Source organism: Corapipo altera, unplaced genomic scaffold (assembly GCF_003945725.1).
Source record: "Corapipo altera isolate COAL_440 unplaced genomic scaffold, ASM394572v1 56, whole genome shotgun sequence".
NCBI classification, from domain to species: domain Eukaryota; kingdom Metazoa; phylum Chordata; class Aves; order Passeriformes; family Pipridae; genus Corapipo; species Corapipo altera.
In genome coordinates this window covers 6,787,398-6,811,315 of record NW_020884896.1, presented here as the reverse complement: position 1 = coordinate 6,811,315, position 23,918 = coordinate 6,787,398, and the positions used below count along the sequence as shown (strand labels likewise).

At 43.4% G+C, this 23,918-nt stretch overlaps 1 protein-coding gene across 6 annotated transcripts in view; it reads right to left on the bottom strand.

Moving 5' to 3' along the window:
* The window catches only part of NEURL1 (neuralized E3 ubiquitin protein ligase 1), a 152,507-nt gene continuing 128,589 nt past the window's right edge, over positions 1 to 23,918 (bottom strand). For 5 of the 6 annotated variants that reach the window (XM_027648190.1, XM_027648191.1, XM_027648192.1 and 2 more), the window contains 3 exons: positions 17,580 to 18,260; positions 3,685 to 3,831; positions 2,431 to 2,878 (listed from right to left, as the gene is read on the bottom strand). In XM_027648190.1, the coding sequence (XP_027503991.1) occupies positions 2,637 to 2,878; positions 3,685 to 3,831; positions 17,580 to 18,260 (1,070 nt within the window). In that variant the 3' untranslated portion in view covers positions 2,431 to 2,636. Of the gene's footprint in view, positions 2,879 to 3,684; positions 3,832 to 17,579; positions 18,261 to 23,918 lie in introns of all 6 variants that reach the window. The other variant, XM_027648187.1, reaches the window with a different exon arrangement.

Sequence of the window (23,918 nt, the reverse complement as noted above, 5' to 3'; positions counted from 1 at the left end):
TGCAGGATATCTAAATCAACTTTATTCACGATCACAGTTATCCAATTTTTCACAATGAGTTATTCTTCTCTTTAAACAGAACACAAAACATCTTAAAGTAAAGCAATGAAATGCAAATGACACAAGAACACAGAGGTACATGGGAACCTACACCAGTCAAACAAAACAAAAGATTAGGATTGTTGTTACTTTTACTGAGTTTGCTGGTTGTTTTGTTGGGTTTTTTTTCTCCCTGGAGAGAGCTTTGTTCTCCTTCCTACTTAACAGCTGGAGGCCAGCTGATGTGGGAGCAGGACTTAACCCCAATTTTTGAGCTCAGATGCTGGGAGAGCTTTCAGCTTCTACTAACTCCTAGAGTTTGGTCCACAGTAAAACAAACACAGTTAATATATTAAAACACTCTCAATTCAAAAGGTGAAAAGGGAATTCACACCACTGCACTGGCACTCATGGATGGACTTTCTTGAAAAATAGTTTACCCCTTGGCTTGCCCTACACAAAGGGAAACTGGTCCCACTGGTGCGGTGAAGGCTGCTTATTGCACATTTCCCCACATCCACTATTTAATCAACACCTTCCTGCCCCTTGGGTTCTTCCTTTCTGAAATCCTTGCATTGGAGTTTGTGTAACTACTGAAACAGGCTTCCTGTGTGCACCAGTCACAGCTCTGTCCCCAGGCAAGCTGGAGGCTGGCTGGCTGCCTGCGGACCAGCCCTGCTCCTGGCATGGCTGCTCTGACTTCCCCCCCACTTGTGCCAACTGGCTTTCCTGCATGAGAGCCATGATGCTCTGGAGCTTTCGACAGCTAGTCCAGGGGACAGGGCTGGGTTGGGGTTGTACATCAGAGGTATGCAAAGGAATAACACAAATCCCTGTAACCCAGAGTATCAGTGTTCAAGTTAGTGCTGCCCGCTGGGCGGGCTGGGGGCAGCTGCAGACCCCCTGGTAGGCTGCAGTGATGGTGGCACCTTCAGAGAAAAGCTCTACAATGTGCTCCTCGGCAAGTAGTCTCTTTTTTCATCTCCTCAAGAAGACAGAACAAGGACGTGTTTTCCAGGCAGTTTTAGGAGCAGCCTCTGCCAGTGTTCTTTCACCCACCTCCTGCTATGTGGGACATGATGTCCCCTGCAGCAAGCAACTGTGTATGTTAGATGCTCTTATCCCTCCACCATGCTGTTCCCCTCTGTCCCATCAATGGCCATATGCTGGTGTGCAAGGAAAAACTCAGCAGGAAGGGTGCAACTCCATGGCCTTCCCTGGTCTGGCCAGATGGGCAACATGGTGGGACAAACTCCACTGCTGTGGTGCTCCAGCCCTGATCTCCCCTCAGGACCCAGACACAGTCTCTCCCTCCTCTGCAGCCCTGGAAGGCAGCAGGATGGGTCAGGAGGGGACACAGGCAGCTCCTAATGCTGCCAAGCCACCCAGCTCAGGTGGGTCAGGCCCACAGCCATGGCAGAGCAAGCAGCTGTTTACACAGAAACCATGGGGGCTGCCGTTCTCCCTGCTGGGGACAGGATGTTCCCAACTGGAGGAGGGAAGGGCATTTGTTTTAATAAACCAAAGCAAACCAAACCCCTCAAGTTGTTTTACATAAGGACAGCCATGTCCTGCCGGTGTGGCTGAGTACCACCTGCTGAAGGGCTGAGTATCACCTGGATGGTTTTGTCTTAAAGCACAGTGATAAAGTTACCAGTAAAGGAAACCCACAGATGTGGGTTTATACATTCTTCTGGGGTGAGGTTGGAGGTTTTCCTCACAAGTGCTGTCTGGATGGTAGTGGGAGAAAAGGTGAGGGAGATACGTCTCCCTCTCCCACAGGCCCGTGGGAACAGAGATGCTGCTGAATCCCTTGTGCTGTGTGGAGACTGCACACAAATTGGTAGTGGTGGGGTTTGAGAGCCACTCATCATGCGAGGGGATGGTGATAGGAGATGGCTGGATGCTGCTGGGAGGGAGCAAGGCTGTTGCCATTATTGGTTTGCCAAACCTACCACGAATGCCTCTGTCAGGGAGGAGGTGGGGACAGCCCTCAAGGGGCTGCCATGGGGCTGCTCTTCCGTCTGTGGGCATGAGGTGGGCTTTGCTTCAAAAATCTTGGGTTCTTTTCTGCACAGCCTTTCTTCTGTGAGTGTGCTCACTGCACCTCCCTCACTGTTTCAAAGCTTGCCTTGCTCCGTCCTTCCTAAGGAGCCTCCGATGGTCAGGCTGGCTGTACACAGAAACATGTTGCTTGTTTCTTCTCTTCTGCTGTCTCTGCACATGGGGTGCCTCTAGAAGGAGATGTGTAGCACTGAACCTTTTACCACATGCTGCTATACAGTGGAGACTCCCCTGTGCTGTGCATGGTGAAGAAAAGGGATGATTGCACCAGCTGGCTTTTTTTGAGATAAAGTTGAAAATCCACAAGGGAGAGTAGTTCATCACAACTTCCCTGACACACTGGAGGTTCAGCCCCAGGGCTTGCTTGGAGGGTATAAGAGCAGCATCTAAGCTTGTCCATGGAAGAGGGGATCAGGGTGATGATGAGTGACAGTTTTTGAATCTCCTGGATGACAAATAGAGACCAAGACCTGTGTTGTTTCACGGCCTCCTCCCTACCCTGCCCAGTCCCCACCACGGCATCTGCTGTTGCTCTAAGTGCTGCGGTATGTTTTGATGATATCTTTGATGGCCCGTCTGCAAATGGGGCAGCAAGCATTGGCCATCTTCTTGAGCTTCAGCCCACATGAATAGCAGAGACACATGTGTCCACAGGAGTAAATGACTGTGTCTACCATGTTCTCATAGCAGATGGTGCATTCATCTCCCCAGGGCCCTGAGACGGATGGGGAAATGGGTGACTCAGGCAAGCTGCTTGGAGAGTTGGGAGCTGTGCCTGTAACACAAAAAACAGGGTCACTCACATTGCTTCCTGACATCCCAAGGTAATTTCTGCCCTGAAGCCAGCTGTAGAGAAGCATGTCCTAGCAGAAATGGATGCTCCAGGACCATGGTTCCTTCCTGTGACCTACTGTCCCACTCACTGAGTCCTGGTTTACATGCCAATGCTCAAGGCAGCAGAAAGGCAACATCTACTGGGCTCTGCTGCCCACGCAGAGCAAACCAAGAGACAGGTGTTATATATCCCCCCCATCAATGCCTTGGGATCATGCAGGTGCCTGGGAGTTTTAAAAGCGCTGCAGAACAGCCTATCCTTTTGTACTGCATGTACATTTATCTAAATATCACTGTACTTCATTGGCATGTTAGAAATAGCAACACTGCATCTTGCTGAAGAGGGTACTGAAGGTATGTGGAGAGAGAAGGCACAGCTGTAGACAGACCCTTAGCTCCAGTCTAAGCTAGCGACATGTCACTGCCATACAGCTCTCCAGAAGAAGTTCTGCGTCACAGGACCATGCATGTAGCAGAAAATCCACTGCTTCCCTTGGGACCTTTCATGATGAAAAGGGTTGGAGAAATACTGCTGTCTAGGCATCTAAGCAGCTTCCACGTAAAACAGACTGAAAATAGCCTTTGCAGAGGCTCTCCCTTCCTCCCCAGGGGAGCTGACAGGATAATAATAATAATAATAGTCTGTTGATTATTGTGGTTTTAGAATCCTGGGAGACAAGTGTGAGACTGTGAAAGGAGGCAGGGGGGAGGCAAAGAACAGGCAGCAGGGGATCCCACCACACTTACCACTGATAGAGCTGCAGAGGGGGCCAGAGCCACATGTAGACAATAAGGGACCAGAGACACCACTGCAGAGGACGGTGGGGGAACTCGGTGTTGATGTGGGCGAGCTTGGTGTGGACAATCCCAGCCGCTCTGCTAATATGGTGGAACCTGCACCATGAGAAAAGAAACCTACAGTTATTTTTAAAAATTGAGGCTGACAGGGCACTGGGGATATGTGGCAGGGGGTGCAGCTCTCAGTGTTTGTCAGGATTAGTCTCATCAGCACGAGAATCCTCATATGCCTTTTTTAATGCTAGCAGCTGGTCCTGAACAGACATCAAACTCCCACAACTGCTGAAATTTACTGGAGCTCTCTTAACCATCATAATCCTTTGTTTCTGCCCTTAAATGTGTCCCAAGTCATTTAGTGCAGTTATTTCCCATGTGGTTTCCGGCTCATATGTGCCCTTAGCACTATAGTCAGCCATGGGTTTGTAGCAGTAGAGGACATAGCCTGCAGAAGGGTGGGCAGGATTCTGGCACAAGAAGTGTCAAAGCATTGCCTTGTCAAAGCATTCTTTGCTAACCTAGTGCAAAACTGCATCATTCCAGGCTCTGATAAATACACACAGTCACTCAAGGACTTTCCAGAGACAAACATGAGGGTTTGGCAATCAGGAAACCTTAGCTATGTTCACTGCTCTGCTTCTTTGGTAGGCTGCCTTCTGTCAGAGGCAGGGATAAGTCACCAAAATGCATTTGGCTCTGGGATGAAGGAAACCTCTCCCCCCATTCAGGAATGTTTTCTCCACTCCCTGCAGGTCTGGATGTGATGGCTCAAGAGTGCAGAGCCTCTTCAAGCCTATCCTAGATGTACCCAGCTCCATTATCTTCTGCTCTCACTGTTCACCATCACCTCCATGGTAGTGTGCTGTCTGCCAGAAAAGCCAGCTCTATTCTACAACCTGTCTGCCACCCTCCCTCAGTCTCAGGCTCTTTATTCTGCTGTTATAACAACAAATATCTTAAAGCCCTTCCAGAAGGGAAAAATATTGGGAATGCTTAACACTCTACCTGCTGCAAAGTATTTGTAGGGGATTTTCATTGTTATTGATGCAGCCTGGTCTTTGCTAAGCAAGTGGTGAGACAGCAGCAAATGTGCATGAACCAAAGGATGGTTTCCTGATGGTAAGAACTAGCTTGCCTATGGTTTTAAAGTTTCTAGTTCCCCAGCTGAGAAGACAACCAGGGTAACTCCAAATCAGAACTAGAATGCTCACACTTCTTCATGTTACCATATAAGGAGGCAGAGACACAGAGGTTTGGGATCCACAGTGTCCTCAATGAGTTGGAGGCTACTCTCCAGGGAAAAAGCAGCAGTGGGAGGTCAGGAAAACCCCATGCACCAGAAAGGTCCTTCAGTTCTTATTTGTAGGGAGACTACTGAGCCAAGAAAGACCAAATCTGAGAAGCAGGGACTACAAGAGGCAGCTGTGGATTGTGCAAAACAGCAAAAGCAGAGTTCTCCAGCCCTTTTCAGCAGAACAAGACTGAGCAGTAAAGTGGAGCACAAGGACTGAGGAGGGGTGATGTTTGACTCAAAATCTGTTCGGAGGACTATGTATTAGCGAGGAAGCAATTAGACTTAGCCTTCAATTCCTCAGTTTTACCCCTCTCCAAAAAAGGAGTGCTCTACTTCCAGGCAGAAGCTGAAATTAAATTAGACTCCTAAAGGGCTTTGGAGCTCTCACACTTGAGATACTGTGAAGAGGTACCTCCTTTACCACACAGATGGAAGCTGAGGCTGGAGTTTAGCTCAGTAAATATGCAAAGAGAATGATGCAGCCTCTAATGACAACCACTAGCAATAGCCCTTCCCCTCCAGTCTGACAGATGACCTTAGCAGAAAACTTGCCCTGTGGTAAAACACACTGAAAACAGGCCCAGCAGGGGCACAGGGTTCAGCTAGTTCACTGCACACACAACAAATATGAACATTGAGCAGCTGAACAAGTTTTTCAAGCCTTCCCTCTCCTCCCTGCAGCCTGGAGACATTTGTTCCACTCAGCTGACACACAGCACATTGCATTTCTAGCACCAACCTGGTCATTTCATTAAAGGCAAAATAAAGACTGTTAGGAGCGTTTCTCTTCCTGGACTAATAGGAGAATTTGGAGGTGCCCCAAGTATCACAGAGTATGAGCTGATGAAGCATGCTGGCAGCAGGGCAAATGGCCTTTCCACAGTGCAAGGAGAGCTCATCAGTGTAGCAACCACAGTTTTCTCTGGTTGGAGCTGGTCTGAGTCCCAAAATGGCCTTACCCAAGACCCAAGGGCCAGAAGATACCTTGCCAATTCTTTCTCCTAATACAAGGCGCAGCTCTTGACTTTTCTCCAGCATAAGTATAGAGCTTTGTTTAAAACAATCTGAATTCCCTACCAGACAAGACACATTTCTCCCTTGGTGACAGAATAATCAACATAAGACACGTTACTCACGCTGTTAATATATTGCTGGATGGTGTGCAGATACCATGACAAGGAGCATGGAATGAGATCATGTGCAGAGTGGAACGAGTGTGGCCAGCCTGGCTTAACTAAAACCAGATACATGTGCTCAAGGCCAAACATGCTCATTGTGTGCAAAGAGTTCCCACCAAGAGCCAGCTTTCAAATCATAATTTTGAAAAACTAAATAATTCTAAATAAATCAATTTAAACATTCTTTCTCTCTCTAAATCCTCCAGATCAATTGTCTCTGCTGCTAACTTGTCTCATGCTTGATCTCAAACATGCTGAACACACTGGAATCACCTTTAAATAGATCTTGAATCAGTTCCATTTGCTTTTTTATCTTTACAGAGTCCATTATTAGCAAAGTCCAAGGCAGACTGAAGCTTTCTCTGCACTTCTGTCATCGCTCTGACAGAGGTGCAAATAAATGAACCTATATGTCCACCCTCAAAAGGAAAGAGAATATTTTATTTTTGGAAGAGAGTTTTACCATGGAATGTACAGGCAACATCATGCCAGGAAAGGCTGCTAGTATGCTAAAGGTTTGTAATTCAAAATGGTCTTGCCAAACTGGAAATAGGATCAGAAGTAAATGGGATGGTATTCAATGTGATCAAATGCAAAACGCAGCACTTAAGTAGAGATAATCAGCTACCCAAATACAGGACAGGGAATTAGTCTGTTCAATTAGAAATACAGCTGTCCTACAGAAAAAGGCCTGGGAATTGCTGGAAGTCACCAGATGATCATAAATCAACAATACCATCCTGTTATGACAAGACTGGGCCAATCCAGGGTTATATGAGGCTGGTTAAGGACTGGAACAGGAGCCTGGAGCCACTGTGGTATCTCTGTCCCTGGAAACACTCAAAACTTGATGGGACATAGTCTTGTGCTACCTTGGAAGTTAGCCCTGCTTTGAGCAGGAGGTTGGGTTAGGTAATTCCCTGGGGTCCCTTCTGACCTAAAATGTTGTAAGATTCTATGATTTTTAGATAGCAACATTTTTCTGCTGCTAAAAGGAGTAAAGAAATAATCTGTTCTTCATGAATGTTCTATATAAGATGAGAAATCATGGATTCGCACTCCTAAGGTATTCAGGCTAGACATTATGTAGATAGTGAAGCACTGTAAAGCAATCAGACTTCCCAGAGAGACTATGGCATGTCCATCATTAGAGCTTTTTCAGGACAGGAAGGTGAAGTAGGTAGTCTCTTGGGATCCCATCCAGCATTTACAATTTTTATGAGAGTAGCTATCTGTATCCATAATTGCCTTTTTATAAAATGTAGTAGCTGTGACCAAAATACAGCAGCTGTGGCTGCTAGAGATGCTTTTGATTCTCTGTGTCTATTGTGGTGAACAGGGTGGTTTTCCAGAACATTGCAATCCACTCTCCACGGTATCTATGAAGCCATCCCAACATTTAAGCATCTCTCTTAATGGCAGCTGTCTGGGGAGAGCTGTGCTGCCCAAGGCTTTACAATGGTAAGAAGACCAGTTACAGTCAATGTTCCCAAAAATACAGAGAATTTTCAATTAACTGTCCCCCTTAATTAATTCATAGAAGTCTTATTTCTACATTTCTTTCTCAAAACAAAGTGATTATGTTGACCTGCTTGTTCCTGGGTAGGCCCAAGACAGAATTGGAAAACAACTCCAACAATGAAACCAGGTGGGAAGAACAATGTGCTGCCTGCATTCTCCTTCTGAATATGCTTAGGGACATTTGCTATTATGCAAATAAATACCCAAGGCATCTCTGTGGCCTAGAGCAGGGAGTAGCTGCCACGAATCTGTTCTGCAGCTATTCCCAACCCATTGCTAGCAAGCAGTATATTAATGCTCCCAGATTCAAACTACACAAACTACAGCTGAGGTGGAAAGAAAAGTAATGCCAAAGAGCATGTTGCTTTCTTATTACTATTGACTTTGGATCACTGAAGGTTGGAAAACTGCTAGTTTAAGGCATTCATAACACATTTCTTAATCTGGTGTCTATTCCTGAGAGGGGTAATAGAAGGGCAGGGCCATTCCTGGGAGTCAGATAATAACAACAGAACAACAAGAACTTCATCAGATTATGAAAAACATCCATCAACCAGTGAAAGGTACACAGTAACTTCTTAGGATTTGACCCAGGAATTCCTCATACTGTCCCAGTGTGGGGAGGAGTGTTCATGGTCCCAAGGACACAAAAGCAAGACGCAAACCATTTTACCAAATCTCTGTCTCCCTCTCTTATACCTTTCCCCCTCATAATTAAATTCAACATTATACAGCCCCATTGCACTTTTTCAGATCTTAACCTAAAAGGCCTGCAAGCCAGTGTCAGAGCACTGGGACTGTGTTTGTGGAAGTCTTGCAGAAACCAGGCTCCACAGGCTGAAAATGTCTGCTGCTTTGAAGTGGAAATGTAGTATCGCATAGTCTGAAGACTTCACTTTCAAAGTAGAGAAGAAGCAAATGAGCAATACTCAGTGTTTGCTGGCTGCAAACAGGAAAGCATATAATGATTTCTGCCCCCACAATGTTTTCTGGCAATGCCACTAACTCAGCTGTTTCATTCACCTTCTATTTGCATTACTTGTCCTAGGCTCTTAATGACTATTTCACAGGCACTATAAAAATAATGCATAACCCATTGATCTGCACTCCAGAGTTTATCCTTTTTCTGCCCTTTGAACCCATCCCACTTAAACTTTGTTTGTCCTGGCTTATAGGATGTGGTCAGTAAATGTCCACCACTGTCCAACTCACAATTCACATAGTTTGACTATCTTCACTTTTTTTATGGGCTTTCTTTACCCATAACCATCATAACAACTATGTCAGGAGCTTACCTAAACTTTGTACCTAAAAGAAAAAATATGGGAGCCTCCTGCCATAGTTCCTAAGGAAGACAAAGTCTTATGCAACAGAGTAACTTGCCCAATATGGTAAGTATCATGTGAAGCACATTTTCAGCCTCTTCGCTTTTGTAACACATTTGCTGCATAAATAGGACAGGTAATAAAGATCATGTAATTACCAAGAGTAATCACAAATTTCTGTGTTGTTCCATCTATCTGCAGGTCCCAAGGCTTCCAGCACATGGTGGAAAAGATTAGTACAGCTGCTGAAGTCTGGCTGCAGCCATTAACTGGCACATTTAAGGGGGCTCAAGAGATCTGTACGTTTCTCATAAGTTTCGGTCTAGCGGGCATTGGGCACCTACATTTAGATGCCTTTCAAAACTCTCAACTTGATTTCCTTTTAGGAGCCAGATTTTTTCAGCATGCCAGCTAAAAAAATTACCCTATGTCAAAAACTGCTCAATATCCATTCTCATATTTAACACTCTCAATGTATCCAGGCCATTGATTTTGTTATCTAAACAGATCAAGGTTCTTTCAAAAATCTGACACAATTGTGGGAACTGAGCTCATGGAAACATCTGCCTTAGGTCTGTCCCATAACACGTGAGCTCCTGCAGTGTGAGTGGGCTGTGACATTACTGAGAATGAATACTGCATCCACATTCATTTCTGCATATTATTGGATTTTCTTGCTTCTGGCCGAGGTTGCAGGAGAGCTGTTCTGTCCCTCAGGGCCACCCAGGTCTTGCCCAACAGTGACTTTTGAATCCATCATGCTAAAACAAAAGAACAAAGCACCTGTTGCTGCCTGGATACATGGTAGTTAAAGATCAACTATAATGTTAGGGAGGGATATAAGCATATCCATCACTTCTGAATGCCATAAAATACATGTATTTACACATCCATTTGTTATGTTCCCACGGCAATGGGAACAATACTGCATTGACCAGAAAACAGAGCTTTCTTCCCCTTCAGCTCAATGTTTTTTTGGCCAACCATGCTCTCAGAGCCCAGCCTCTGTGCTGCAGCTCATCTCTGCCTCTCAAGTGACTGACATCAGTTGATGATCCGTGGGCTTTTTTTTTGCATTCAAGTATTTCCCAAAGGATTTAAAAACTGTTCCTACAGAACAATAATACATCTTGTCCTTTACAAGCCCATGAAAACATAAGAGATTTTGCATTATGCTACAGAAATGTCCAGAAATAGGTCAAAAAGCAGCCTGGCAGATTTTGCATGCAAAACCGTAAGGTCTGTGTTTGCAGACGGGGATCAGACCACCACTGTTTGAGGAAGTAAAAGTTAGATCCAAACCACATGGAAAACAACGGCTCAGACTTCCCTGAGGATCAGAAAAGGAGTGTACTTTATGGCTTTACTGGAGCCTTGCTGTCTGCTGAGTCCAGAAGGGCAGCAGGGCACTGGCACATCTATTACCCTCCTGCAGTCACAGGCACACTCCAGCTAAGCAGGGGAAACATGAAAGCTCCAGACACCACAGACATTTTTGATTCAGCAGTTCTCACAGCCCAAACCCAATATTCTGCCTGAAAGCAAAGAGCATACAGAAAATTTACTTTCTTGACCTGACAGGTGAAGTTCAGTGGTTAGTCAGCACTTAGATCCTGCAAAATCCTGAGGGCATGGACACCATGCAATGAACATCCAGCTGAAGTAAAAGAGTTACAGAGTTGGAGCTCTACCTCGCAACCTGAGAAATATTAGACCAACAACACACCCAGGCAGGTGCTTAGTTCAAGAAGAGATGAAAAAAGAAGCCTGGATTAAGTAGCTGAACCATGAAAAATGAGAATAGGAGCTTTCATCTTGTTTAAGAAAAATAAATCAAAAAGCCCTCTAAAAGATCACAGATGTTAATTACCAATAATTTCTGTTCATAAATAGCATTCATCTCAAAAAAGATGAGAGTATTTGGGAGGCCACAGCAAGGATAGTTCTATGAGCAAAAGGAAAATTGCTGACTAACCCAGCAACTCCAAGCTCCGTGCTTCTCCAGGAGGGGCATGTATAAATACGGTGGTAGATGCATACAGGAAACAAATACTTTCACTTTTCTTGGTCAGCACTACTCTGGATTTCTATGGACACTGCTGGATGAAAAAGGATCTGCTGACAAAAAGCAAAGAAAGAGTTCAATCTGCTATGTGAATCTCACAGTAGTCAGAATAACTAACTCATACCAGTGTTATTTCACAGAATAGCCAGATTTTATCTCTCCTGAGACAAGCTGCAATGCAAAGAGGCTGGTATATGATCCCATATCCTGTATATTTACTGTAGGCAGACAAAGGTGTTATAAAGGAGATCTATACATTACTTACTATGACAATCTCACTACAACCAGGAATAGTTGATTATACTAGTGATGATAATAGTTTCTGCAGAGAGTTTCTGGAGAGCCCTGTGCAGTGCTAGAGTTAAGCCCAGCAGTTATGGACACAATAGCTCTTATGCAGCTATTACAACTTAACACCAGTAATGCGTTACTTCATTTGGAATGAAAGCTAAACTCGTGCATGATAGGAGTGTTTATGATGAGCCATCAATTAACACAAGTGGATTGCCTTCCAAGAGGTACTGAATATTAACTCTCTTTCTTCTCCCCACTCTCTAACACCATAAAATAACCTCTCCCCTGCAGTGCATAGGAACTCCAGGCCATTAAGTGCCACAGAACACAGACCTGCTTGATCCCAATCAGCTTAAATTAGGCCATTTTCCATGCAAATCAAAACTCAAATAAACACAAAAGATAAAACTCTGGGGCACATCTAATTGAAAGTCTGTTAAAGCAAGACATTCATTACGTGCATTTCTGTGCAACGCTGGGCACTTATCAAGCTTCCCTTGTGCTGTGTTTAACTCAACAATTTCCACATCACCGGAATGAAGCAAGGTGGAGAAGGATCAAGCTTCCAAATGGGTAATGTACTGGAGACCTCTGAGATCAGAGATTAGGGTGTGTGACTTGCTACTGCAATGAACTATCTTCTCTCAAGCGGGAGAAGCTTATAAATTCAGAGCTGGAGAACCAAGATCCTAGATGCCTCTTGCCTGTGTGAGATACTTTTCTACAAACTTACCTACTGTCTGTGCTATGGGCAGTGTGTATAACAACTGTACAGACCAATTACCATTTATATATTTTGCATTCTCACTGTGGTAATTTTATGTGCAAAGTAAGTATAGAACTGCACCCAGAGAGAAGTTTTTTGGAAGGGACAGACACTCTGCCATGAGATGCTGAAGTCCTGTGACAGCCAGGGAGCTACCACAGGCTAAGAAACCTGTTTACATAGGAATAGACAAAAAGCTGGGAACAGACGGGGTAAGATGGGAACATCTCCCAAAAAGTCCTACAGATTCTTAGAAGGATCAGGCCACAAGACAAGTGCCACAGCAGAGACAAGAGAAAAGAGGAGAAGGTCTCCCTTGGAGATAAACTGGAGACAGTAATTGCAGGAACTGTAACAGCAAGGTAAATGAGGAATTTTGGGACACAGAGGAAGAGTCCTGGTTAGAAAAGAGAGGGCAGTCTCCAAGGTTCAGATATGGCCTGTGAATCACTAGTGCTCTTTGGTGAGCCAGTCACTCGACTAGGATGGAGCTCAAGTCAAGGAAGACCAAACGGGGCAGCATGATGAACTTCACAGAAGTAATTCCCCCTGGTAAATTACTGCTCTGTGACACCTAAGCAAAACACTACTCTGTTCACTCATGAAACTTCAAGTCTTTCCAGCCATTTTCTCAGGATAAGGGCTGCACATGGACAGCAATACCAGGGCTGCCAAGCTTGACCACAGGGAAGACTCATAATGGGCACAGCTTTCCTGGGCACAGCTTTGCATAAGCCTGCCTGTACCTGCCTGTAATGGGACTGACTGCAGTTGGCATTCTTGCAGACTGGCACTGAATCCATTTCAGATTAAATTTCACTGTTGACTTAAAGAGCTCTTTGCCGGCAACTTGTGTCCCACAGTACTCTGCTGAACTAATTCCCAATTTGGTCCTTTGCCAACTGCTGTTGTCAGAAATCCTGAGTAACCAAGGATTCATATTTTTTCTGTCTGCAAGTCTCACATCAGATCTTTCTTCCTCACCACCTGTTTTGAGCACATTGACCAATTTCAAGAAAGTGTGAAAGAAGGATGCAAACCTCAGCAACAACTGGTTTCTAAATATTTTGCAATGGGTAGCTAAGTAGGAGCCCCAGCTCATCTGTCCATGGTAAAGGAGGCAGGAGAGGGTAGCTCACACACTTTGTATATATCCAGCGTGGATGTGAATACAGACTTACCCACACCAAATGCTGGCTCTGGGGTTGTTTTTTTCAGGCCCAGTGCTGGCTCCTGGCCAGCATTAGGAGACATCCAGAGAGCTACTATATTGTGCAGCTGTTCTGGTGGGGCTGGAGCTATTGATGTGCATGGAAAGAAAGGACACAGACAAGTTGGCAACTCGGCTTCATTAGTGTGACTGTTGATGGAACATGTTATTTCACTGCTCAAAAGAAAACTTTAATATTACTGGAAAGAATGAAATTCACAAGGGAAACCATACACAAAAAAAAAAAAAAAAAAGGAGATGAAGGAAGATGGTTTACATGCTGGTGATTCACTCTGAGACAAAAGAAAATGAAAGAATATTCCCAACCATTTGGATCCCCAAACTCTAAACATATAAACTTATTGCTGTGATAGCTCCTCCAGACATGAGTCATACATTTTAAAACCTTATGGGGTCAATCAATTTAACTTCATAAATGAATTACACCACCAAAACCTGACCAAAACCAGACCATTGCTTCCAAACTGGCTCATTTCAGCCTTTCAGAGATGTCGATAAAACTGTGAGCTGAAATGCTTACCAGCAAAAGCTGAGAGCAGTAAATCAAATTTAATTGTCTGGTTTTGTTGACTGTACAGGAATGATGCCTGAAAAAAAAACAACCCAAGCCTGAACTAATGAAATTCCTAAAGGATACACAAAGATTGTTTCATTTCAACATACCTAATGATCTGGGTTTCTCTTTGGTTGTTTTTATGTGCATAATCCACAGAATTTCTAAATTAAGACCACCACTTAACATATAAAATATTTAGAAGGGGCTCCCTGACAAAAAAGATCTATTGCCTCCCTCAGTAGCTGGTTCCCATAGTTAATTACTCTCATTTATGTTTAATTTAAATTTGTGTCCCTTCATTTTCCAGAAGCTTGATATTTTTTATGCTATTATCTGCTACATTAAAGTGCACTTCTCGTTCATTTATCTTTCCTCCATGTGGTCAAGTCGCCTTTTAAACTTTTCTTTGCAAACATTCTTCCACCACCCCACTTCCACTACAGATGACTGTGACCTCTCACTGTGCTATAGTGGGGCTTGGGTTTAATTAATTTACATTTTCTGGGACAGCATGAAGAAAAATAGTGTTTCCAACCTCATCTTTATTTTCTGCTCTTTAATTTCTCCTACAGCAAATATATTGCCAGTATATGATGCCAAATTGATAAGATGAAAACAGAAATCAGAATTCTTTACTATTGAACTAACCTCACACTGCCCTTCTCTCCTACAGAGTCCTATGAGATCACCAGCAGAGATGGTCTCCCCTGATATACAGATTAGGAAATAAATGCTGTATCCCCAGCATCGTGGAGTAAGTGCAGTCAGCAAATGCCAGCTTCTATGGCAAAGTCACAAGCCAGCAGAGACCTGAGCTTGCTCTTGCTCTGCATCAGGGCTAAATAACTTATCTCCAGGCATGAAATACAGTATCCAGTGATCAATACCCTGAGTCATCTTGTTCTCCAGTCAAAAATAAACCTTCTCTAGGTCCAAGAGTAGCTCTCCATCCTCCAAAAAGTTGGAGAAGAAGCAAATCCATCAACTTTAATTTCATTTTATAGTCAGCTGTAGTGCTGAAGTCCACTTAACACTGTATAATGTTGCTTTGGTTAATCTCATAAAGGTGTGCCCCAGAAATACAATGACTTCTGCTATTTAGGATAGATTTTGTACAACTCTGCCTTTTGCAGTATTTGTGTCTCATTTCTTTCAAGGATACGGAACATCACTTTTTCTATTACATCTAGAAAAAGATGACTATAAATTCTTCTGCTGTGATATAAAGCTCAAACTACAAAAGACATCTCACAAAATTACTCTTGTTTGCATTCTGAAGATGGAGCTTGTCATTAGAAAGATGAACACTTTACATTCTTCCTACATTTTCTAGTATTATAATGACAGATACTATGGCAAGTACCATAATCTGTTCCACTGCAGTGCAAACAGTGCACATCACCTCCCTAATAACATTGCAAAAACTAGAGATGGGAGTTCATTATTTTCTTTGCCTTCTGCCGGGATATTGCTGATCCATATAACTACTGCAGTTGCAGATGCATGCAGTGTTGGGACAGCATCTTTTCTCTGGGCAGTTGCACTGTACTGATATTGGGACTGTACTGCTCCCAGCATTGTTATACTGGAAATATAGGTATGAAAAGCTCTAACATATATTTTAATACCTGTTAAAAATTGCAGGCAACATCCAATTTTGCAGCTTGTAACTTGGAGATAGCATCTTGCTGCCCAAGCTAACGTGGACAAAGCTGTACACTCAGCAGGGTCCTACCCTTTCCTTAAGAGAGGTAAGGTCAGAAAGTCCAGTTCTTTTCACTTACACCTCATTTAAGAACAACAGCCCATTTTCTGGTTCTCTTCCAGTGACTTAGGCCAGAAAAGTCTGTCATGTGGTCACAAATACAAATAGTGAGGTGTTTTCAAGCTCTACAGATTTCATTTCATGCATCCAAATGTACATTTATCTAAAACATGCACTGGGAATGTACTGGTTTGGGCTGAACTTGTGATCAGGCAGAGAGGACAAACACAGGGTATGCGCAGCAGGAGGCCTGTGTTAAAGTCCCTGCTCTGCCAAATTCAGTGTGAGGACATGATTCTGTCCCTCTGGCAAGACACATCCCTACTGCCCTGTTTCAGAACCCACTGCAAGCAAGCTGTTTGGTCTGTGCCAAATTGCTAGAATTAGTGATCTCATATGAAAGGGAGCACTGGTCAATAATGCAGTTTTACCAGCAGCTCAATAGCCTGAGGATGTTTTCCTTCTAACATACATAGGAGCACTTAATCTCTGACTTTATTGGGATCTGTTTGATTTCACCTACCAGTATCACAGTGATATGTTGGTGGAGAGCAGAGCTAGCCATGGATTATGTTCAGTACCCACAACAAATGTAATCACGCTGAATTAGCAGGGATTGAGTCTCGAGCTCCTGAAAATAAATTGTGGTATTACATTTGTCATCTGTGAGCCTTTAACAGCCACAAAACCCTCACAGCACAAGCCTATGGTCAACTTCAAGCAAATTATACAAGGCATTTCATACTGTGATTAAGGTGAACTGGACCCTGCAGACAGATGTGTGTGTGTGTTCATCACAATTTACCTTCAAATACTGTCTATAAATCCTATAAAAGGAGGTGTTGTTTGGCTTTTGGGTTTGTTATAATTTTTTTTCACCTGTTAGGTAAGAGGGAGATTTGAAGAAAGGATTTGAAGTAAAATGGAATATAAGTATACTTAAAGACATATGAATACATAAGTATAAACAGAAAGGAGTATTTTAAAATCATCTCCAGTTACAGGGGTTCCAGGAATTACATCATGTTCTCAGAATCCATCATTCGCTCTCTGACACTGACACCAGCAGAACCACGACATGGTACAAATTTATGGCCAAACACATCCTACATTTAGTCTAATACACATATACACACACACACACAAAAGTAAATCTGATCCTGAGCTAATGCAAAGCTTTTCCCTCGATACCTTTGAAATATGACTTGCAGCATTTAAATTAAGTACTTCAGCTATCAGAGCTTAAAAACAGAGCAAAAATACCAAGAGGAAGAGGCCAGTTCTTCAGAGATCAATTAATTGCCTTGAACTGGGCTAGAGGAAACTCTTGTCCTGTTGAAATGGTCAGTGCCAAGCTTTGTGCACAGCTGGGATCATGAGGCACAAGGTTTCCTCTCTGCTTGCTAGCCCGTCTCTTGCATGCAAACCTGTAGAAAGGAGTCTTTTGGGAATTGGTCAGGCCAGATAGCTAACACACAGAAAAGGGCATCAGATCTCATTTTTCCTGCTGGCTATGCCCTGTAAGCTCAGCTGAAAGTATCTTCACCTTCCTGGCTTCTCCTAGGTCAGTGGTGACTCATCTATACTTTAATCAAGGTCTCTGAGACTTAGATCATTATCTGAAAAGAGCTTTGAGACCATCATGTGAAGGATGCTACAAAAGTGCAAAGGGTTTAAGTCTTGTAACTCTTACCCATATGCTATGTATGTGCCTTTGTGTATTTTTATAAAACCGAAATGTCCACCTGATCCTAGAGCAGGGAGGGAGTCATTTATTCCATCTCCTCATCCATGATGTATCCCCCCCTTGCTTCCTTGTGCATGAAGTTTGGAAAAAGGGGGTCCAACATACCCAGTAATCGAATTTGCATGATTGCGCCGTGTAAAACGAAGAACATCCAGAGGGGCTGGGAACAGTCTGCGCAGACCTGCATGCCAATGCCGGCACCGTTGTGACTCAAGTGCAGCTCACCATCTGAATTCACCGTAAATCCCAGGATGTCTCCGCTCTGGAGAGGCACCACCACTCGGCAGATGGCCCAGAACTCCTTTCGGTCAACCAGAGACTCGGGGTTATAGGGGAGGTCACTGGGGCGCAAGGTGCTGGGGTCACAGGACGTCACCCCATAGGAGAGTGTCCCTGTGCGCACAGCATTGGATTTGTTGATTTTGACAAAAATGGTTTCGTTGATCCGAAGGGGCCTGCTGGTGAAAACCAAAGTCCTCTCCTCCCGGGCGTGCTCCAGACGGGCCACAGTTTGGTCATCGAGGATTTTGACATGGGGTCCCCGGAGGTGGTGGAAGCGGAGGTCGCTTTCAAGCTGGGAGGGGAGGAGGTGGGAGTGCTGGGAGTTGAGTGAGTTCTGTGGGATAGGACACGTGGTGGTCGTCACGTGGAAGGTCTCCTCCTGCAGGTTGAGGTCACACAGGCTGACCGAGAGACGCGTGTCCTCCGTCTCCCGCCGCAGCGAGGGCCGGCGGATGGCAGTGAAGGAGCGGGGCCGCAGGCAGTCAGGAGGGATGATTTCACTGTCTGTGGGGATTAAGAAGACAAGAAAGGGGTCACTTTCTGAGAAAATGAAAATGTTCAGGAGTTTGTGAATCACTATGGGTTTGATTGATATGTTTAAAAGGGAAAATCAGAGACCTGCTGCCATTAATAAGTTTTCCCCTTTGAAATATAGAAGCAGAGTATCATAAAATGTATTTCCAATCAATTGCTGTTCTTGTACTTTCCCCACCAGCATCAACGGTTTCAGTTTCTGAGCAGGCAGACTCAAAGTCAATGACAAGAACTGCCCAGGGGAAGCTTCCTTGGAGAGGAGAAGCAGAGGATAAATATCCAAAATACACCCTGAACATACCAATCAATATCTATACAGGCTCCAAGTTTTCATGCCCACTTTATTGTCTACAGTATTTCTCACAGACTTTTGAAATAAATATCTAACTATACACTATTTTATTTAAAAGAAATCGCTATGTTCAGTTCTAAATTATTTATCTCCATATGAAATTTAATTAATCTTTTCTAAATATAACTAATCATTAGTGTTCTGGTGCTCACTGCAAAGCAGTACAGATATTAACTTTACAGTGCAGAATTTGGGAATATGCAATTTTCTATAAATAAAATACAATCATTTATTATCTCCAAGCCAAACAATTAAAAATCAAATCCATGTATATATTACAAAGAAAGATGAAAAGATGATGCTCAGACAATTCACCAATAGAAACAAAATTGTACCTTATCATCTGTCACTCTCATCTGCTGCTTCAAGAACTAACCAATTTATTTGATTCTCTTTCCAAGAGGAATATAATCACCTGTCTTTAATGCTGAAATTATTTAATACATCCTTAGCTATACTGTTACCATAGAAATTTTAAAGAACAATATACTAAGAAAAAAATTATTAAAAAAAATATAAAGTAAGCTGAGATAATGCAAACATTTATTCTTATGTCCAACTTTCTGAACTCTGAGAAGGCTGTAACATGAGGAGACTATTCATTGTGCAAAAATTGAGCATGTGGGTAACTCTCTGCAAATGTTGTAAGAAGTTGTGACCCATACAGACTGTGCCTCTGTGGGAGCCATGCCTGAAGGCTGTCGTGGCTCTGAGCCCGGGTCCAAACAGTATCAGGTGGGACCACCACATACAACACAAGCCCCCCCGAGGTGGTACAAAACAACACACCAGGCCCAAGTGCCACAAACACAAACAGTGGAACAACAAGAGAAGACAGAGTCACTCCTAACCCACGTGCTAGGCCCTCACAGTGGACATCTCTTCCAGCCACATATCCTTGGGATTTTCTTTCACAACAACAAAAGAGCAGGACCTCAGGTTGTCTGAGAATTTTCCCAACGGGATGCACTCTCTCCCAGTACACCAGACTAGTAGCTCTGTACTGGTATGCGAACGAATAATGCCAGCTACTAAGTAACCAACAACTCCCGCAATATCTGAGGTCTGACTAACAGCCTTTCCTGTCCTCCTCTTCTGGGAGCCCTGACAAGAGCACACCCACACACAGTTTGGCTTCAGTAGAGCTCTTTGCTTTGCTTAAACTGGATTATTCCAGGCTCCTCTTTAAATAAGCTGCTATTACAAGGGAAGTACAGTCTCAAAATAAAAATGGGCTTTGTTTCTCATATTTGATTTTCTGCATACCGATATTTCAGCTTCTCTTCCCAGAGGTTAATTAAAGGAGGAATAAATAAAATCAGAAATTACCCCAAGTAATCTAGAAGTGGGTTGCATTAATGCTTCGTAATATATGGGCTAGCATTTGCATTGCAAGTGCTCCTGTTGGATAGCATTAGACTTATTTTACCCTCCTTTGGCTGGAAACCTACATAGGAGAACAAATTAATACTGGCAGCTGATGACGATCCTTTTGTGAAGGTGAATGGGTAGAGACCTTTCTGAATAGGAACAGAAGGTCCCCTCTATTTTATTCCCTGTAACTATGTATGTGCAGCCTGCCTGACAACTGTGATGTGTGGGTAGTTTGCAGCCAGGGTTTTGAAACAGCTTGTTTTCCACCAGGATGCTTGCATTTCCCTTTGGCTGCTGGACAGAATATCTTTTTCCATCCAAAAAGAGGTTAAGAGAGATGAAGTTCTGCAGACAAGACACATGGTAGTGACAGCAAACCAGGGTTACATATCAAATTGTATTACTTAAATCCCTCAGTAGCTCAGATGCATGGTCACCTAAGGAATAAGATGTCTCAAGCATATAGGATTGACTGTGAGAATTCTTAGTTCATTAATGTTTGCAAATACCCATGGAAGAAAGGATTGCAGTTTACTGGCTTCTGAAGTGTGTTTGTGAAAATTTAGAGAGATGAGTCTCTAAGAGATGCTGGCCTGTATCACAAAATATCCAGCCAAAGGGAAAAAAAAGTCCCATTGACTATAAATCACAACAAAAGTGGGATTCATCTTTTGGGGTGGTAGGTAGGTTGGAAGAGAAGTGGAATGCCATTTACCCAGAATAACTGATAACAGCCAAGGGCTATGAAACAACAGTTCTGGTGAAATGTGGAACAAATGAGGTGACTTTGACCACTTTCTTTCAGCAGAAGATGCCCAGGAATGAGTTGTTTTCTTCCTCTAAAGCTTCAGTTGTCACTTTTTAAACCAAGCTATTCAGGTTGAATACAGATGAAGCTGTTCATGCTGGAGTGGCCCATAACACAGCCTTATACTGCAGAACATTTACAAGTGATCTTTAATGCCTACAGAGGAGAGACTCCTTTGCTCAGGAACATTTATATTTGCAGAGACAAATCTGGAGCACAGATGAAAAAGATGGAATGACTTTATGTGACAAGACTGTAAGACACAAAATGGGTCCAACGGCCCACTACAGAGGATCACCCAGCTTCAGCCCATTTAGAAACCATCCATTCCTTCTTATTAAATGTTCAAGGTTATAAAATTTCCTATATGAGGCCATTGGCAGTGTTTCTTCAGGAAAAGTCAACTGATAAGAGACCTCCTTAGGTGAGAATAGATGGACTTTTGAGTGAAGACCACAGTTGTCACCAAGTCAGCAGAGCAAGCATTTAACCAAGTGGTTGGGATACCATCAGCAAGCTGGCCATTACCATGGCAGCTCAATACAGGCTGGCTGCCCAGGTAGCTTTCCAGAAAGGCTTTGCTGAGCTCTGCATCAGTGCAGTTACGATATTATTTCTGGATTTAGTGACTTCAAGTTTCTGGTAGCAGTACAGACAGAGCCAAAGTGGAAAAGATTTCTACTAAATATAGATTTTCTGCTCCTCAGTTGGAGAATCTGAGACACTGAAATTAAAGGATGCCTGTCTCCACAAATACCTTTGTATCTTTTTCTAGCTTTGTTTAACAAAGAAAAGGAGGAGTAATTCATTTATCTAAGTAGAAATAAAGGGCACCTGAGCAGTTCAGCCATCTTCTCTTTTCTTCTCTTTAGTGAGGTTTATCTGCAAAATTTAGATCCTCAGCAGGTGATTCCTTACACAGACAATTAACTTGAAGTATCTTTCTCAGACCAGAGGCTTCAAAGCTTTCAATTTTTCTGCTCAGACGGCACGGAAGAGCTTCCCACTTTGTGCAGGCTCAATGAGACTGCAGTAACACTTCAAAAAAAGCGTTTACAAGGAGCTGGTGAGCAGACAGATGCAGTTGTAATCACTGCACTCAGATCAGAAGTATTTCACTACCACCTTTCTTCTGAACTACTGCCAAATGTTGTCTTCTTAAAATAATCTACTTCCTTAAGCATGTTTATATGTAGACATATTTATTACAGAGATCAAATACATGCACACTGAATACAGCTACATGCACATCCAAACACAAAACCATTTCTAACCACCAGCAGGCACAGATCATCTCAGCCCCACACCAGCCTGAAGGGGATGTGTTGCTGTCAGACTGTCAAATCATCATTTCCTTCCCCTTTTTCTTTTTCAGTACTGTCTGTCACTGCCTAAAGGCCTGATTTTCCAAGGTCATGAGCAGTCAGTATTCATAAACCTGTAAAGGATCCGAGAAAGCAGAGAAAACTCAGCACGGCTGCACATGCTGGAAACTCAGATAGTCCAGTGTTTAACCGCAAGCTCTAGGGACACAGATCTCCTCTTGATCAGTTTTCTGAGTGTGGTGCAATCCTACAGCCTCATATGAATTGTAATTCTTTGGAGTATGAGGTCTGCAACCAGTCTCCAGAAGGAGCTATGGAACACCTAGTATAAATAAACCAATCTTGAGAGTTACTACTACTTAAAATTTGGGGAATCAGAATGAGAATCTATCTCATTTCTAATGATCCTCTCTCTGAGAAGAGAGAAATGCTGAAAAGTCAAGGAACAATCTGGAGAACATTTCTGTTCTCATCTACTAAGCAAAGACTAAAAAACTGTTAAAACCAGAACTTTGCTAGTATGCTGCCTCCCTTCCCTTGCAAAGACTCATGTTTTTCCTTCTTTCTGGTCTTTGCTTCACTTCTTTACAAGGGCAATTTTCTTTTATTAATCCCTCACTTCACTGGGTAATGGTATTTCCAGTGAGTACTGGTGTGCTCACGGTACAATTTCTGTGACCTCAGAGGTGCTAAGTTACCAATAGACACATTGAAGTCAGTGGCCTCCACAAGAATATTCTATGTAAACGTGCAACTGCAAAAAGATGTATACTGCATTATTCCCACCACACTGGAGGGGCTCCATTCCCAGTCAGGAATGTAGATGAAGGCTGCTTTTCCCACTGTCAGCACTACCTGTTACAAGGGGCTACACAGGGAGGACAGCTGGCCTTCCAACACCTGTAATCCTGCACTAGCTCCTCCATGCTCTACAGCAGAATTATGTACCAAACAGTCTACCTGGTAAGACTTTGACGTTGCAGGGGGAGGTGTTTGAAATATGAGGCAGATGTATCATTCTGTAAAATAACATTGTACTCAAAAGGCAATTGGGAAAAGCAATCAGTCGTAAAACAAGAAATAAACCTGTGCTTGTGGAAACCTTCTGTCACTCACAGCCTCATACTCCCCATCATGTGAGTGCAGGTATTAATCCCAGCTCAGCTGCCTGTCTTGCAAACTCTGCCCATGTCATGCTGTGGCAATCTTTGTTCCCTTGCTGACTTAGTCCTAGTGAGCTGTTGTTACTGCTGGGGAACTGCCACACTTCAGTGCAGAAGCAGGCAGAACAATTTCTCTATGTTGTTTACAGCTCAACCTGTCATGCACTTTAAGGTGACAGAGGACTGAAAATACAATAAAATCAAAACAACTTATATGCTCATTTATCCCTCCTAAAATATGGATGAAGATCACCGTGACTGGTGGCAAGGTGTAGTACCTGTTCTCAAACCCCTTTGGTTGTCAGCTTGCTGAATGTGTGTACAGCATCCAGTCCACAGCATCAGCTCCAGTGGGAAGAAGAAAAGCAGCTGTGACTGGGCCTGGGAAGAGAAAGACTATTGTGTAGCCCTGGGTTCAAAATTCACCCAAATTAATTGGTGACTGGAAGCAGATCTTCATGCAGCCTGTTATACTCGTGGTGTAAAGATGTTCTCATCACTGTGAGATGCTCTGTTCTAGGCTATCTTTGTCTCTGCCATGTGTATGTTAACTGCTTTATTGTACCAGAAGGACCTGTGCAAACAAGAGAGTGAAAACTGTCCTTA